Here is an 18,402-nt window from a genome sequence, read left to right as displayed (position 1 = left end):
TAATTGTTTGCAATATATCTGGCTAATACACTCATTTCCTTCAGGACTCTGGCATGGCAGGTGTGTCCTGCCACTTAGAATCTCCTTCACTCACGAAAATGCTGGATTTTTGTCTTCTTATTCCTAGAAATGAAGATCTAGATTTATATGTAAGTTTACCCACACATGATATCCAGAAAAGGTCTGCTGTGTACTTACTCTTGTGTTGTTTCTTTCAGCTTTTAGTTCTGAAATCTCTTCCTCTTTTTCAAGCAGCTGTTCCCTGCATGCATTTAATTCTTTTGTCAGTGCAGCAAATTCCTGTGGAATAAAATTACATATGCAGTTACTCAAGAGGTAAGCACTAGGATAATTAACTCCATGTGCATTCTAGAGTTTGAGCATTTTAAAAATAGTTAGAAATCATCAACACAAACTAAAATAGCATATATAAGCTTCAGTATCTACCAAAATCATTTCAAGGCTAGACTTAGCTAATAAAAGGTAACTACTGATTTAAGTTTAGAAAAAAAAAAGAAGATTAAAAATGATGGCAATATCTCCCATACATAAGCTATCAGAACCACACCAGAAGAACAAAAGTGGCCAATTTCATAGCAACAGAGACACCACATTTCACACATAAGGAAGTTCAACTCAACATACCCACTTAGGAGCATTCTTGCCACTCCATTAGGCAGCCTTTGCAATATGGCATGTGAGAAGACAGTTAAGGTATTCACTAATCAAAATCTACCTAATATCAGATTAACATAAGCAATATATGAGTTGCGAAAAAAATACGTTACTTGATATTGAAGTTAGCTATTTAAATGTATTCAGTCACTATATTGAAAGGCTGTGATGACTCAGAACAATATTTTTTTAGTTGGAATGAATTTCCTATGAATTAACAAGATAAAATGAAACTGAATTTTAAGCTGTTCCTGATGTTAAGTTTTATGCATGCAACTAACAGGTATTCTGAAAAGCATATTTTACTTGTCAAAACTTCTATTAAAACGTCTTGGATGTACCATTGCTGCAACTCTTCAGCAATACACATAAATTTTTGTCTATACAAAGGTCAGTCATAGAGTTGTCATTAATTTCAATAAGGAAAAGGTTTAACTCAGTATGTGTTTATTTTGGCAGGCATAAGATATACTAAGCTGTAGTGGTTAATTTTATCCTTTACAGAAAAAAGACGCTACCTATTTCACAAACACAGTAAGGTAAAGGATGAAAAGTCTTTAAGACTTGTGATGATGTTTTGAGAAAAATTAAGTCTTGAACAGCATTACTGTTTAACAAAGATGTGTACATATTTTTAAATATTAGGTTGATTTTAATTTGACCAGAATAGTCAGTGCATAAGAGCCCATCAGCCCACAAGCAAGCAGTTAAACTGCACTCCAAGAGAAAGTGGTTCAAGAAAAAAAACATGTCCAGGTGGTTTATTTTCTTAGCCAGTAGGATGAAGCTGAGACTAAATCTCCTTATTTAAGAAAAAAGCTAGTGATGATCTCAAAAGGGCTTTGTTTGCTGCTTCTCTTCAAGCTGTGGAAAGCAGTTTTTATCTGAACTAAATAGGTGTTCAGCAGAACTTTGGTGGGAATTCCTAGTCCCATTCTGTTTTAGTCGTCTTTAAATAGTTAACAGTATATGGTATTATATATTAAAAAGTTATTCAAATAATTTTCAATTGATGTTCTGAAACATGTAACGAAGGGTGGGTTGTTTTTTTTGGGTTTTTTTGGGTTTTTTTAAATTTATTTTTTTTGCAGCTGGAACTGGAAGCACAGTAGATCTCCATGCAAATTGCATGGTAAGAAAGAGAGTGTTGTTCTGATAGCCTCAATGGATTTTGTTTTAGACACTGGCTGTTGGTCACATGAACCATATAATGATGCTTTGTGTCCTACCTTCTAAACAGTATTTGCTTTTTACATCCTCAGGTACATTTAAGGCTACACAGTACACTTTGATGTTAAAACCCTTAGCTTAGCTTTGAAAATGAGATTTACACTGAAATGCTCCTCCCTTGCTTTTCAAAAGTATCATTAAACCTTCTGCCTGTAGGTTTTAAATTAGGGTTCAGAAACTCCCAGTCCAGCAGTGTTATTCTGTTCAGATATTTTTAAAAAAGATCTTCTGTCCCTAAGGTTATAAGTAATGTTACATACTGAACAAAAAGTCACAGTTAATAGAAAGCTAATGATCTCCACTCACACTGAATCTGAATTTTGAAGCACAAAATCACACATAAACACATATTTCTCTACAGCCCTCCTGGGTGGAACCCTTGTTACTAATTTGCACATTCATGGGTTAGTGTCTATAACACTTTCAGAGTGTCACAGAATAAACTTTCATTGTAACCTATGGAGTATGTTGTTGCTGTTAATGTTTTCTCATTTCTTGGTATTGCTTCAGCTGGAATTAAAATAGACATTTTGGCATATGCTTGGGCATCCGGATGGGTGACAGGTGGTGGAAAGGATAACAAATGTCATCTGGTGACTTACAGTTTGAGTTCTGAACTACAGTAAGGCACACCGGTCTGGTAACATGCATTTGCTACTTTCCTTGCAAATAAAAAAGTTATGTCTATCAAATTGCACATCTTTGTGCTGCCAAGGCAAGCCTGCTTCCAGTACAATCTCTAATGCTTTGGTCAATATAATCTCAAATAACAAAGGAATGAAGTTCCTACTGGTTTGCTGAGTAGCATGGAGTTTATTCTTAGGGTAATTTTGTCTGGTCATCAGTGTAAGTTTTCCTTTGCTTTTAAGTAAATCATTACTCAAAATTCTGCTCCCAGAGAGTCCCATACCTGATAAAATGTTTTTTTTCAGCCTCCAAATATCTTCAGTTTATATTTATAACATCTATTAGCATCTACCTTAGCTCGGCCACCTGTGTCCAGTGTTTTAGACTTTGTTACTTGAGTGGCCAACATTGTCCTTTTAAGCCTATAAACTATTCAGACACTGGTGCTGCTCTCTGAAATTTCTCTGTGCTTTTGACACACCTGCAGTGCAAGCACTTACGACAAGCAGTCACCTCTTCATATGTCTGGAGCTCAAGTGGCCAGCTTCATCTGAAGTACTAGAGACTGCTCATTCATGAAGAGCTTGGAATTCTCTGAGCTGAATGATGACAGAAAGAGGGCTTTATTCCTTGTGTTTATATCATAAGCCTTTTACAGGGAAAGTTTCTGAGTAAATGGAGTTTCCCCTAGAGCTTTACAAATTATTATTTCTGTCACATCTGTTTTTATAAATTAATAACTAGGATAACAAGTCACAACTTGCACATAATAGTTCCAAAATGATATGTAAAACTTATTTTTAAAATAACCTATTTATCCAAGATATCCCTGTGACCAATGCTCCAGGAAATACTTTTTCCCCCACAGGTTCTATGCTAAGCAAAGCATATTTTTGTTTTAACATTACACCCTGTTATGTAATAAATGACATGTGATGATTATGACCTCTGCCCATGCAATTCCCTTGTATATATATACAGGGATCAAGGGAATACTGTCATCTGGAATTACAGCAGAAATCTTGCATGGTCAGTGACCACGACAGTCAGTCATACTTTGGGAGCCCTGAAGATAATATCTGTTGCATAACTAATAGGAGCTGACAGGCACAACTGCACTCTTAAAGCTCATATAGAAGTTGTATGGCAGTAGAGCTAATTAAGAACTGAAGTGAATTAAAACTCTGAAAATAATTCAGTTGATTGCACTGGTTTTATACTATACCATGATCAAGATGTTTGCAATTTTTTTCAAGATAAATTATCTGAGAAATAGCATTGTTTTCTCCATCTGAATAAACACAATCTCAGAGCCTGTTGTAACTACTGCTTGTCTTTTTCTCTTAACACTTGGCCTATGAAATTAAGCCTTGAAAACTAATTCAACAGAAATCTGTAGCCACTAAAAGGACCACTAGGAGTTACCAATAAACAAAATGCAAGGACTTCCCTGGTGAAGCAGCTGAAATACAGCTGGAGCAGGGGCTGGAGGGTGCCTGAGTGGGATGCCATCGGGACAGGAATGCTGGCAGTGCTGCCTGGCAGCAGGACTGGGCAGGGGAGGCATATTACAGCTCTCTTAGCATTACATTTCTTCCTCTAGGGGCTGGCTCAAGAAATCCTGCTTTCATTGTTTGTTGTTCCCAGGAAAGGCCTTCAATGTTTATTTTTTATTACTAAAAACACCTAAAACACTCATAACTAGTCTCCAAGTAGAGGGTATGCCACAGAAATTATGAGATCTCGTATGTCTGATGCTCAATTGCTCAGAATATGATCCAGTCCAAATTGAGCTGAAATGAAAACACAGTCTCTCAGCACCCCCACAAAAATTACTGAAATAAATACTGATATTTTGTGAAAGCAATAACAAAAACTAAATTAAAAACATAAAATTCAGTTTTGGAGACACTGGGATTCAACTTAAAACCTCCTCCTCAGGATTTGCTGTCATTGAACCACAGTTCATTTCAGGAATGAGTGAGTGAACTAATCTCTGTGTGGAAAAAGAATGGTAGGGGTTTATAATTTCTATTTTACATTCAACACAAGCTATGTCAACCAATTTGCTTTCCTACAAATTTAGATATAATTCATTTAACACAAGAAATCACTACTACAATTCCCTCAGAGTTTTAACCTTTTATATATTAAGTTTTCATCCAATCCATTTGTGTGTGAAGGGGACAAAAGAAAAGGGTATCTTCTTTCTTTTCTTATAATTCTGTCACTGGAAATGTTCTTGGAAATTCTCCATGCCTTTTAAATTACCAAGGATTTATTTTAGCAATTTTGACAGAACACAGGTTTCATCCTTGTTGACTCTTATTATCAGAACAAAATGCAAAATAATTCTGGACATAATTCACTGTTTATCTTCTTGCTACAGAGAAGTAATAATAAATATTCCTTGATTCTAAACTAGGTTGAATGCAAGATTTTCCCCATCCCAGCAGTGCTCAAGGCCAGGTTTGATGGGGCTTACAGAAACCTGGTCTAGTGAAAGGTGTCCTGCTCATGATAGGGATTGGAACTAAATGATCTTTAAGGTCCCTTCCAATTCAAGCCATTCAATAATTCCATGATTCTATGATTCAAACACATGGGTTTGGTGTCAGTTGTCTAAAATGTTCATCTTTACATTGCTGCTCAAAATGAGAGCTCATTTGCACACAAGTTTTAGGTTGGACATGCACCCTGAAATACTGTATTATAACAGGACCTGGGGAAGAAAAATGGAAATCTGTTTGGTTCTCAGGACTAAAATATTGATCTCTTCATACATAAAAGCAAAACTTTCCAAACTGTAGAGTAGTCTCTGAATTAGTCTTTTTAAAAATCAGAGTAGTTTGCACTATGATATTGGTCTAGAGTGTTTCCTACACTTCTCCACAAATAAATGTAAAATTGATTTAGTCTCTTCCACATTTTTAGGCACCGGAATTTATTTTTTACCACCCCTTCAAAAAATTACCACCATATGATGTGGGTTGGCCACATCATGTTGAATTAATTTGGCTTTAATATGAACTGAGTGTTGTTTTGACTCAGACCACTCTTACATAGATAGGGAATAATTCTTCTTTAGAGACAGTGGTTCTTCCAGTGGTTCTTACATAGACATTAATTGTGTTTCAAACTATCAAGGATTTACCAGCACTGCTTTGGGTTGCTTAGTGGTCTGCAAGACATCTAAAATGTGGGAAGTAGGTTTAAGTGTCACAACCTGAGAGTTCCATTAATTGACAAAGGAAGATGAAGAGACTGGATGTTAGGAAACAAGTCAACAGGGAAGTGGTGGAATCAACGTCACTGGAAGCATTCAAAAAATGTGTGAATGAGGCACTTAGGGACATGATTTAGTGGTGGACCTGGCAGTGCTGGGTTAACAATTTGACTCAATGACTTTAGAGCCCTGTCCAACCACTATTTGATTATTCTAAGACAACAACAAGATTTTGGTTATCTAAGAGAGAGAACTGCGTGTCCAGCTCTCAGCTAGGGTAGAGTTAATTTTTCCCAGTAGCTGTTACAGAGCTGTGTTTGGGATTTGAAATGAGAATGATGTTGATAATATGCTGATGTTTTGATTTTTTGGCTAAATTGCGCCAATCCTAAGTCAAGGACCCTCTTTTGTCCCTTTTGTCATGCTCTGCCAGGAGGCATACCAAAGAAACTGGGGAGGAGCACAGTTGGGATAGGTGACCTAACTGACCAAAGAGACACCACAGAACGCAATACCCAGCATACAAGATGGAGGGAGTTGCTGAAAGGGTGTCTGATCTGGGTTCAGGAAGGGGAGTCTGGCATTGGTCAGCTTGTGGTGAGCACCTGCATCGTGCATCACTTGTTTTTTTCCCATTCTTCTTGTTCCTGTTGTTGTTGTTCTTCTTCTTCTTCTATTTGTATTCTTATTCATCATTATTATTGCATTTTACTTTATTTTCACTTATTAAACTGCTCTTCAACAAATTTTAATTCAATTCTCCTCCCCACTCCACCAGGGTGGGGGGATTGACAGAGGGGAGATTCAGTGAGCAGTGCTGTGGTGTTTCATCTCCATCTGAGCTGAAAACCACTACATTCAGTAACTCAAGTCCCCATTTTTAACTTCTTTTTTTTTTTTTTCCAGAAATGTGGCAGAGACTGAATTTTTTAAATGTGTAGCTATACCCACACAGAAGCACACAATCAATGCTCTTGAAAGAAAGGAAAAACATTTCAGAGGCTCAGATCCCCTGTAAATATCTGTAAGAACTGATAATTCCTATATATTCACTGAACACAAAATCTGGCAAATGCAGAACTGTTAATAGCTTTCCATCAAGAAGAATTCCTTTCTTAAATAATCAGTTGAATCTATGTCAGATTTTGAACTAAGTCTTGTAAATATTTACTTATTCAGCCATTGGCTCCTAGGCAGAAGAAACCACCTCAATCTAGTAGTCTCTCTGTGCATGGTCTGCTACTGTGAATAAGTAGTTTACTGTGATGACTGTGCTCCCAGAGTAAGAGAGATATAAGTGCTTTTATGAGCAAACAGAAAAACACTCAAATACACTTTCAGTACCTGAAAAAATATACACAGAAAAAGTCCCAAACACTTGCTTCTACAAAAGAACCCAAAATAATAATAGAGAACTGAGGACTATGCTAGATAAAATGTATGTATCTGATTAAGAGAATTCAAACTTATTAAATATATACGGACATAGATATTTTCATGTAGCTTTGTGACCTATGTAACCTGAATTTTATAGAAATGTCAACTAAATTCACCAGCTGTATCATGTTGCTTTCATGATTTTTTAGAACAAGAGTACCACAGTACTCAAAATTATATGTCAAAATTCAATCAGAAAGAGGCTTTAAATGCATCTGTTTATATGTCAGTTGATATGACAGCCATTCTAAACAATGGGAAATTCAAAGATAATGGGAAGAACAAACCACTGTCAGGACTTATGATGTAATCTGCCAAATTTTGCTAGTACACACTTGCCATATAAAGATAAATTCCACCAGATTTTTGAAGTCAAAAAGAATGTCCACAACAACATGAGTATTATGGCAATAGCTCAGTTTCTGGCAATGATTTTCCCACACAGGATTACTTCAGGAAGAAATCTGACACTACAGACAGAAGATTTATGCTATGGTAGTTTTCACTTGAATCTAAGGCAATAATAATATGAATATAATTCATATGGTTTTAGCAATACAACCACAAACATGATCCATATATAATTCTCTGATCAGTACTACACAGCCAAACACAAATCTCTTTCCCAAATTAGCTTGGCATTCCTGGCTTCTTCACAGTTAAATTATTTTTAATGGAACACTGCAAAATAAAGTATGCAATCAGTTGGCTTATTCATATTTTCCTAGTTCTATTTAAATAATTTAAATTTGGTGCTCTGTATTATCTATTGCGTACTGATCTATAAAATTTATGCTTTCTGAAGAATAACGTCCACCCAGCAGGTATTGGTCTGTTGAAACACAGTTACAATAAAACAGAAGGAAAAGGGGGGGAAAGGCATAATGTAATTAACAACAGATTTTTCTTTTTTTTACTAGAATCTCTTATGTTCTCTGAGACTCTTAAGATTATGATAATAGATGTGAGTTGACAAAAGCTTAAAAAACTGTCTCAAGCACAAGATAGCAGATGAGAAAAATTCAGTGTAATTTATTTGTAATCCCTAGTATTAGGCTATAAAGCTTGAAGCTTCAAAGGACTTGACAGTCTTTACCCCTTTAAAAAAGCAGATATTTTAATAATGATAAAAATATAGCTTTTGATACTTTAAAATATTTTTGTTATAATATAGTCAACCCAATTATACCAAATGAGTCATTTCCCCATATTTATGAACAACAATGAGCTTACAGTCTTTTTTCTTTCCCCGTAAAAATAGCAGATTGAAAACTTAAAGGTCTCTTGTCTCGCAAATCATGTAAACTAGATTGGTTTGGTTTGGAACAGATATCACAGTGAATCACAGTAACCCACCCTGTTACTTTCAGATAACACTAACTGTGTCTTTAGTGCTTTGCCCCTGACTGATGGGAACATTGAGGCACAGAGGCTCTATAAGTAAATTAAACATCTGTCAAACTAGTACTGGAAAGGGATGGAATAAAACATCATTCATATAAACGTTGTAAACATAATAAAGCCGAACGTGTAATTCAGGTGTATGACTTCTAAAAAGCTCATCACCTTATATACAGTGTAGGATGAAACTGCACATTGGCTTACAATGTGTGTTCAGAATGTTTTACTATACACACTGGACTGTTTTTTGTAGAACTATTACTCATATGCAAGATTATGGCAACACACTTTCCAGAAGAGGGATGAAAGTGTCATTAGTTGCAACTGTAGGGATTATTTCCCTAAATCATACTATTGTAGTACGGAAACTAGTCTGATATATAATAACGGGAATTATATCGTCAACTTTTTTCCATTTAATAATTAAGGTCTTGGTTTTACAGTTATTCATATTCATTTTTTCTCAGAATTGCCTAAATAATTTGCAGATATAGCTAGGTTGCAAACTAAAGCATATAATAATATTCAAGTTATGTCCTTTAGCATAAAACATATTTATATCAATATGTCTTGATTGATTAAATGTACTGCATAAAATCTGATGACAATTTACTCCTCCACAGTTGCAAAAATTTTCACCTATCACAAAATAAAAAGAGCAAAATGTGGTCTCAAATAACAGACTCTGACTGATTTTAAAATAATTTTACGGAAAATTGGATTAATTTCATTTTGATTAATCAGTTATATATTTTTCCAGATATTTAATTATTAAAGATGTGAAATGGTTGCAGAGCAGTAGCATCAGCACAAAATAAATTGCTGCATTGAAATACAAGACTACAACTTCCCACTGCCAGCACAGTCTGATTTTATGCTTTATGCTTACAATCCTTCTTTTATTTATTTTTTTTTCCCCTCCCAAATTTAAAATAAACACAAAGTTATAAAAAGAAAAAGCCTGGACAATATGCAAATTATTGAAGTGCTTTACAGACTGTACAATGGTTGCAGCACATCATTGCACACATACAACCCTTATGATAAGGCAGATTGAGGTCAGTACATGGCCCTAAGAAATAATCTAAAATAAATCCTGACAGGATATATGAAGGGTGACTATAAGAAGCAACACATACTTACCAGTAAACAGAATAGGTCTTTTATTATAATGTAGAATCAGGAATGTGCAGCTTTTTTTGGTGCCAGTTCCAGATTCCTAGTCTAGTTGTTTTTATCATCTCTGACTCACTTTCCAAACTCTTTACTCTCCTGACTTCAATTTACTTCTCCCCAGAGCAACTTGTTGTTTTCTTCCAGGCAAACTTGACAAAATACAGCATGACCTTTTCTTCTCTCTCATTTTGTGTAACTGTCCTGACACTTGTCTCCTCTGCTTTCTCAGCATTGTCTCTGGGTAAATTTTATCCATGATCACACATTCAGTTATTATTAATAGGTCAACAAGTTCCCTGTTCTGATTCAGAACCCTACCTTCCTTCCACAGTAAAATCATACTTTTTTTCCTTTCAGAATTTACACCACATAATTAACATTAAATAATTTAATACTTTAATTTTTTTTTTCCCAGAATTTTACTGTTTTCCAGTTTCCAATTTTTTTCATGAATTTCCTCAGTGTAAAACTACAGGAAAAAAGGAGCATGAAAAAAGCACAAACATGCTTAATTCTATTATTTTGAATAACTTCCAGACTTCAGAATATTAATCATACTAGATTCTAACAAAAGAAAAAAAATAATCAAGTTTAAAAGTTTGAGGTGATTTTTTTTTTTTTTTTTTCCCCAGGGGAAGATTTTTACAGAATCTACTAATCCACTTTGATCTTTTCCTGGCAAGAATAATTGCTAATGGATCCTTGAGGATGCAAATATTAGATGCTCTACATCCAAGCTGGTCACCCAAGAACAGCAAAATTGAATAAATGTACTTTTAGGATATAATTGATATATCATTTATATCTTTTATATCCATTTATATCTTTTGGGTTGGAAGGAACCGCACCTTTTTTGGAATCCTGTTTTTGTTTTCTCTGTAGGGTTTCTATAAAGACAATTGGGAATGCTACCTCTTCTGCACTGTAGATGGCTGCTTCTGGTCTGAACTGTCCCAGCAGAACTAAAGCTTCACTCTGAGAAGTAAATTAAACTCCCAAATAAAACTGGTCATCAGGGATCACTTCAAACTTGGTAACCTTGTGGGTAATAATATTTACATCCCCCTTTCCGCCCCCCCAAAAAAAAAAGAAAAAGAAAAGAGAGAAAAGGTCGGAAATACGAAGTACAAATTGGTAGCAATTATGCAATTATCCCATTTTTCTAGGTGCCGGTGTTCAACTGGAACCTTATGCAGCTTTGGCTCTTAGGGAAGACAACAAGACAAGTGTCCCAAGGCACAACAAGGTTAAACTGCTGCCAAAGCAGTTCAGTGCAGTGTTAGGAAAACCCTCTGTAAGAATAACTAAGCAACAAGCCTGGCCATGCAGGAATGGTGTGGTGACACTTTCACTGACAACTGAGGCAGATGTGAGGGCTTATGGTCTTGTTTCCATGGACAAAGGTGGGATAAATGACATTTGGAAGATACTTCCATTTTTTGAGTCCACAACAATGAATCTGTGTATATGGTTTCACAGCTGTAAATTCCACTTTATTTGCAGATCCTTAGATCTTAAGGATTTGTAGATCCTTAACTTAGATGACCACAGTGTAAACATACTGTGATGATACTGTCTTTATATATAGTACTTTTTTGATGTGTGTGCTGGAGATAATTTAAGCCATGGATTTCACTAATCTACTTTCAGTTGGATAACTGAAAATATGTGACTTTTTTCTTCATATGTTAACGTGCTCTCTTCCCAGTTAGTCCAGTTAAGAGATAGCTAATATTCACAAATTACAAATATATATTCATTAAGGAATTACAATTTTGCTTGGGATATACTCTTTACCTTGTTTCATATACTGAAAATTTTAACAGCAATCTTTCATTTTGTCTACACTATTGCAATAAAATTTAAAAATTTCAGTGGTGAAAACAAGATAATTAGTGACAGATGTTCTTCATCAGGAAATATGATGAATTGGTAATTACTGACATAGACTTTGTCCTGAGGAAAAATACACAATGTAGTTACAGATGCCAAGAAAACCAAATTAAGGAATGGTGTATTCTGTATTAGAAATTGTATAAGCAACAAGCTCTTATTAACCTCCATGCCTTTATTGGAAATAAAGGAATAATAAAACATCTCAAAATTATGTTAACATTCAGATGCTGGCATCTATTTTTTTTAAGACTACAAGGTAGTTGATATAAAACTCCTTGAAGTGTTTCAATTCTCACTCTGCTCTCCCCTTCTCATCTCCTATTTCTAGCTCTCTCACTCACATTTACTGTTTAATAAAGTCCATATTATTGACTTTGGCAGATGATCTTGTTTGCACTTTAATTTGAGCAGAGGTATCTCTTAATAATCAGATCATAACAAAGCAATAGTTCAACATATAAAATACTGCTAATTGGGAGCTCTATAGGACTCCAATGACGGTGTTCAATAAACAAGACATTTACATCAAAATACAGCCTCGTTAGCAACACATTCTTTAGCTGCCCACTGGACAGGTAGGTGGACCAGAGGCAGATTCTGCTCAGAGCCCAGGTAATTAATGCGTCTTCATCCACACCTTGTTATTTAGTCCTTCAGGTATCAACAGTGCCTGTGCAATGCAGGAGAACAGCATGACTTCCAGAAGAACAGTACCCCAACTGGACATAGTCCATGACTTGTTTGAAGTGGTGAGTTATCTATTCTGATGACAAATGCATGCACATCTGTGAGTTTTGTTGTGTGTGATTTGACGACCTACCCACGTAGGTGTATGATCACCTCACATAAACATTACACAATATTTGAACTACAAGTAAGTTTTGTTCATTTTTCAAATAATTTAGACGACTCCACCTAACACTATCCATGTTTCTCCATAAAAAGGAAAAAACAGAAATTGACAAACGCAGATTTATTTATTTAAGTTCTATTTAGAATATTTACTACAAGACAGTGCCAGGGGAAGGTTTGCTACCTAATCTTCCCACACATACTTCAGAAACAGTTAGGCTTGTTTGAAGTGGGACTGTCACTTTGAAAATTAATCATATTTGCTGATCCAGATCTAGCACTCTAAACAAAAGTTACACTTCAAACAACTCTAGTTACCTTTGAGGTTCTTCAGAGCTCCTGTTTCCCTTTGAAGTTCATTATTCTACCAAATTACTATCAATTCAATGTTACATCTGCCCCCTTTTACTACATTGTTTCTACTGATAACTAAATAAACACATATGATAATGCTCAGGACAATTTTGAGCACTTCTGCTCAGGAAAGCTCTGTTTAGGATCACTGTTACCACCACAAAATATGATGGAGTCATATGAAGGGGATAGAAAATAAAAATTATCTTCCTAAGGTAGTATTTTAGTGAAATTCATGCAAAATCACAAATGCAAACATATAGACTATTAAATACTCTCACCAGATATGTTTAAATCTCATAAAAAGCTAGACTTAGACTAAAACAGTATCACAAATCCTGCAGAAAATGATACCTCACTAGTTCTCCATTCTCTGGGGAATGTATGTGCTCTTGCACTGGTGAAAAAAAAGAACCAGTGGGACTTAGTTATGTATAGTGAAGCAAACTTGTAATTACAGTAATCATTCTGTACCTCACAAACTTTGATTTAGAGACATAATCCTCTCAGCCTGAAGCCCTAAAATCTGTGTCATCACAAAAAGATAGTTGTCTAGAATGTATTTAGCATACAGCCAAAATATGTGGGTTATATGTGCTTCAGACACCTAGTTCAGTACTTGTAAATTTATATTGTTTGACAAGGGTTGTGACAAGGAGAAATGAAAGAATCCCAGGAATAAGAAACAAAGTACAGTAATTTCACGATTATAAGGTGCATGTTACCATACAGTGTGTGAAAAAAGGTATCTATTCTATCACCATCTGTTGAGGGTGGGGGCAGTGATCTTTATCTCAGCGGCAGATATTCTGCTAATGGGCCATCCATTGAAACCAGGCAGGGCATTGTTCTTTATCTTTTCACAACCCATCCTTCCTCCAGGGAGTCATTGTCTGCTAATGGCCATTGAGTCCCACTGTGGGACTGATAAAATTACTGCATCACATTGGAAGTTACTCCAGCCAGGGGGAAGAGCCCAACATTTTTTACCAAGATAAAAACAAAGGTTTTGGGACACTAAGGTAGCCCCTTTCTCCACTGGACTCCAGAGGAAAACCGGATTTCTCCACATCACCACTGGACCTCCAGAGGGAAACTGCACCTTGTACAGGAGCACTGCTTCAGCTGAATCACATCTGTCACTGCAGGAGGATGCAGCCACCATTTAATGGGACTGCTACCAACACCCTGCCTGACAGGGTGTCAGGTTGTACTCTGACTTTGTCAGGGTTTGGAGTTTGCTCCTTTGTGGTACTGTATTTCTATTTTAATTTCCCTAGAAAAGAACTGTTATTCCTAATTCCCATATTTTTTGCCTGAAAGCCCCTTGATTTCAAAATTATAATAATTTGGAGGGAGGGGTTTTACATTCTCCATTTCAAAGAGAAGTTCCTGCCTTTCTTAACAGACACCTGTCCTCCAAACTAAAACAGCAACTTTTCATTCTTTGTCCATATATAAGCCACACCTGATTATAAGCCGCACTTTGGGTTCGGACCAAAATTTTAGTCAAAATGGTGCGGTTTATAATCGTGAAATTACTGGTACTCTCTGGAGAAGTCTCCAAAGTGTTGTTACCACCCGAAGTCTGCTTCCTAGCTGCCCATAAAACACTGTCTCAGTTGGAGCCATGTACCTACAGCTCAGCCCAGCTTCAGCTCTGTCACACGTACCACAGCTATCTCATAGTTTGTCTGTAAGCTGTCTGTGGGTAAGCTGGTAGGAAAAATCCTTTTCTGAGTGCTAAATCAGTTTGGGAAGGTAACGACTGTCTCCATAAATTTGGGCAGAGCACCCTGCAGTCTCTCGACCTGCTTGATGAACTGGAAATCTGACTTGGTGCACTGAAAGGCTTGCTGCCTGTGCTATATTAAGCATGCAACCATCATATTACTAAAAGTCCTAAAGATATTTATGTAGGTGGTCATCTATTTTAGCTCTACTGGCATGCAAGAAAATCAGTTCACATTACAGAACTGAAAATAACCTTGCAGCACCTCTTTTCCTTCTCATCTCATTTGAATCAATTGGTTTTCAAAATTCTGTAAAGCCGTGTCTTGTCTAAAATTTCCATTTCCAGCCTTTATTATTTAAGATTTTAGTAATGGTGTTATGAGAGTAACTTCTATTTAAAAAATGAAATGTTTTTTGTTTAAAAAGTGAAATATATATGTCCTATGCCCTAAGAGAGCAATGTATTCCATGTATTTAAATCCTTTAAATTTTGGAGTTCTCAGCTGCATTCAGTGGCCAAAAAAAAACAGAGGAAAAAAAAATTATTAAAATAATTAAAGTGCAGTGACAGAATTTCAGTGTCCATTACCCCCTTAGACCTTTATTAAAAAAGCCCCAAACCCATCCTCTCTCCAAACTCCAAACAAAGTAGACCCCAAAGCATTGCAATCATATCAAAACACTTTCTCAGCTCAAAAAGACCCCACTTTCTCAGGCAGGAGAACGGAATGAGGAAATTTTGCAAATATAGAGGGTAGAAAAAAGCTATAATTTTTTTCACTTTATATAAACAGACAAGCAAGCCCATAACTGTAGAAATATAATACTTGAAAATATCCTTGCCCTCTCATCCTGTTAAGCTTTGCATAAGGTTTTATTTTCTCTTTTGCCTTGGGGTGCTATTCAACTTGATTTTCAAATTATGAGGAGATTTTAAAAATTTTGTCTGTTAATGCATAGCTTATGTATGAACTGTATGAACATATGTGCATGAAAAGTTCACTAGACCTTGAGATAATAGTATGCCTAGGAACTTACACATATTCTAATTTTTAAATAAGTTATTTTAAATTATTCTCTGTAATAAATGAATAGTATTTCATGGATATCTTTATAAAATATTTAAAACCAAATCCCTGTTTTGGTTATTAGAGAACTAATAAATTAATGGAGAGAATCATTCATGTGACTGATGCCTTCTTCTCCCATACTCTGTGCAGTATCATAATTTTTTTTTATCTATTGATGAAATTTCCACATTAGGACTTCTGTATTCCAGAAGACTTGACTAAAGCCATGAATTTTAGAAACTTAATCTTTATTATCTGAATGTGTTTAACTGGACTTTTTAAAGAAAAAGGGATAAATGTACATACAAATTGCTAAACCTGTTTTTGTTCTTCCAAGAATATTTGCTGTCATTTGCAATATTGCCAATTCTGTGTGATTGATCAGTGAACCTCCACCATGAAATAAAGCTCAGAGAAGACAGACAAGGATGATAAATCCATGAAGATCAAAAAAGAATTCTGGAAGTAGTCCCAGCTATCATATGGGAATTTACCTCAACACCAAGGGGACCAGTGGGTGGCCTTTATTACAGATAAATGGTTGTGTCAGTTGAGGGTCAACCTGTTGTGTACATGGACTTTCCTAAAATAACAGAATGACTTCTTTTCCTGGGCCAGACAGATCAGCGTGGGGGAGTTGTATATATGGGTCAACCCAACAATTATAAATACTGAGCAAACAGAAAAAGCGGCTTTGAGGAGAGGAACAGGTTCAAGCTGACTTCAACCTATGCATTCACTCTTAACAACCAGAAATGCCCAGTGCAGTGACTTCAAATGTCTCTTTCAAAAGTCACTCAGGCTTAGGAGTCCACCACTAGTAAACTTCTTTAGAAGGGAAAAGGACTAAGCTATCAAAACTTGACACAGAAATTTGGTACTTGCATGTAGTTCTAAAATATTAATAAATCCAAATATATCAGTCCACATCTACAGTGCTTTGGAAAGGTTTGCCATCAGAAGTACAATACTTGGAAACACTTTCTCATAGAGGCCAAATACACTGCGCATTGTCTTTGGCTGATCCCAGTGAAAATAATAAAACTTTCCCTTCAGTTCTTAAGCTATAACACTTCATGTAAAGAAGAAAAAAAAAAAATTTGTTTTAAGTAATTTTTATGCATTTGCACTATAAACTCTCCTCAAGGCCTAGTATTTCATCCTACTGTGTGAAAGCACAAAAAGATGTTTTCTTTCCCAAGGAAGTTACAATCTAAGTATAAAAAAGAAGCAGTAAATTGAGAGGGACAAGGCAGCGACAACATGACAACATGACAGATAATTGGCTTCAGCTACATAATGCATAATCAATTTTCCAGGTAAATCAACTGGAATGGGAAAAGACAGACATCACAGCCACCTGGGTTGACAAACAAATAGCAATCCCTGTGGAGAGTTGAATGATACACTTTCACACAGCAGCATCCAGAGTCTGCTGGGTCCGTATTCTGTGGTGTGTGTGCTCTCCTTCCCTGCTTTGATTGCTGCCACCTCCTTTGTAGAGTTTTGGACCACCAAGGACCATGCTCATCTTTATGCCAAAATAACACTGCGACTACAAAAACAGGAAATGCATTTCTACTTCCGAGTAACAGTAAGGTCTTCTTTCCAGCAAAATGAAGCAGCTCTGGAAAGTGCATTGAACTGCAAGCAGGAAAGCAATCAAACAACATGATGGTCGAGACATGAACAGTAACTGAAACCAATGGGAATAAAGCTAAAATAAAACAGGAACAGTTGGTCATTCCCAGGTGTCAGCTGGAGCTCTCCTTACTAGTGGCAGAATAAAAAACCCACTCTAACGATGGCTGCTGTATCTAAGACTAAAGATGTCTGCAGGGGCTTCCAGTCCCCGACTCCCTCACCATGTTAGGAATCCCCAAATTTTTGCCATAGCATTGCCCTTTACTGTGCCTTCCTTGTCCTGATCTTGGGCAAATGCTTCTGCTCAGGCCAAATAAGTTCCATAGAACTCTGTATAAACCTTTTCTGTTCCTCAGACATACTAATAAATGAATAACCACAAAAATATCACAATTTTTGTCATGTGGGAATAGAATATTTCAAGGCAAGGCCATGAAGAGGAGAGAATCACATGCCTTTAGGGATACCTTTGGAGTTTTTGGACTAGCTAAAAAACACAAATTCAGTTCATGCATCCACAGTTACCAAAAAAGAATTATGCCACAAGATATTTCCTGAAAACCTCTCTCCTTACCCCTTAAGGCATAATTTCTTTGCAGAAGTAACTAAAATCTATTGAATGATGATACCACCCCTAGATGTATGTCACCTGGACAGCTGGTCCTGGAACTGGATTTAAATGAGATCTTCAAACTCTACCACTGGAACAGCTTGGTCTTGTCCCCAAAGGGATGTCAGAACAGGAAAATTAACAGGGATGCTACACTACTTCTGTGCAGGATGTCATGAGACCAGACTGACAGACTATGTCACAGAGATCACATCTTAAATCTCAATTCAGAAATACTAAAGAGATTCTGACCTCTTACTTTTAATTTACCCTTCATCTGCTTTTAGCAATTTCATTTGGATTTGGTTTCTGAGTTGAAACAGATGTGTGAAAAAAGAAAAATGAGTAAAGATTACCAGGTGACTGCATAGACTTGTGACAGACTTTACAGCTACAGCTACATAATTTATGACAAACTTGTTCTTTTAAACAACTACACAGGTAATTCAAAAATTGATCAACTGGATCTA

At 36.1% G+C, this 18,402-nt stretch overlaps 1 protein-coding gene across 13 annotated transcripts in view; it reads right to left on the bottom strand.

Annotated features, from left to right (window-relative positions):
• Window positions 1-18,402, bottom strand: part of PPFIA2 (PTPRF interacting protein alpha 2) — a 289,892-nt gene that overhangs the window by 114,365 nt on the left and 157,125 nt on the right. For all 13 annotated transcript variants that reach the window (XM_033056917.2, XM_033056913.2, XM_033056914.2 and 10 more), the window contains one exon: window positions 199-300. In XM_033056917.2, the coding sequence (XP_032912808.1) occupies window positions 199-300 (102 nt within the window). The remainder of the gene's footprint in view (window positions 1-198; window positions 301-18,402) is intronic.

Source organism: Catharus ustulatus, chromosome 4 (genome assembly GCF_009819885.2).
Source record: "Catharus ustulatus isolate bCatUst1 chromosome 4, bCatUst1.pri.v2, whole genome shotgun sequence".
Taxonomy (NCBI): Eukaryota; Metazoa; Chordata; class Aves; order Passeriformes; family Turdidae; genus Catharus; species Catharus ustulatus.
The sequence above is the reverse complement of the archived record's forward strand: the minus strand, read 5'-3'. Positions and strand labels throughout refer to the sequence as shown.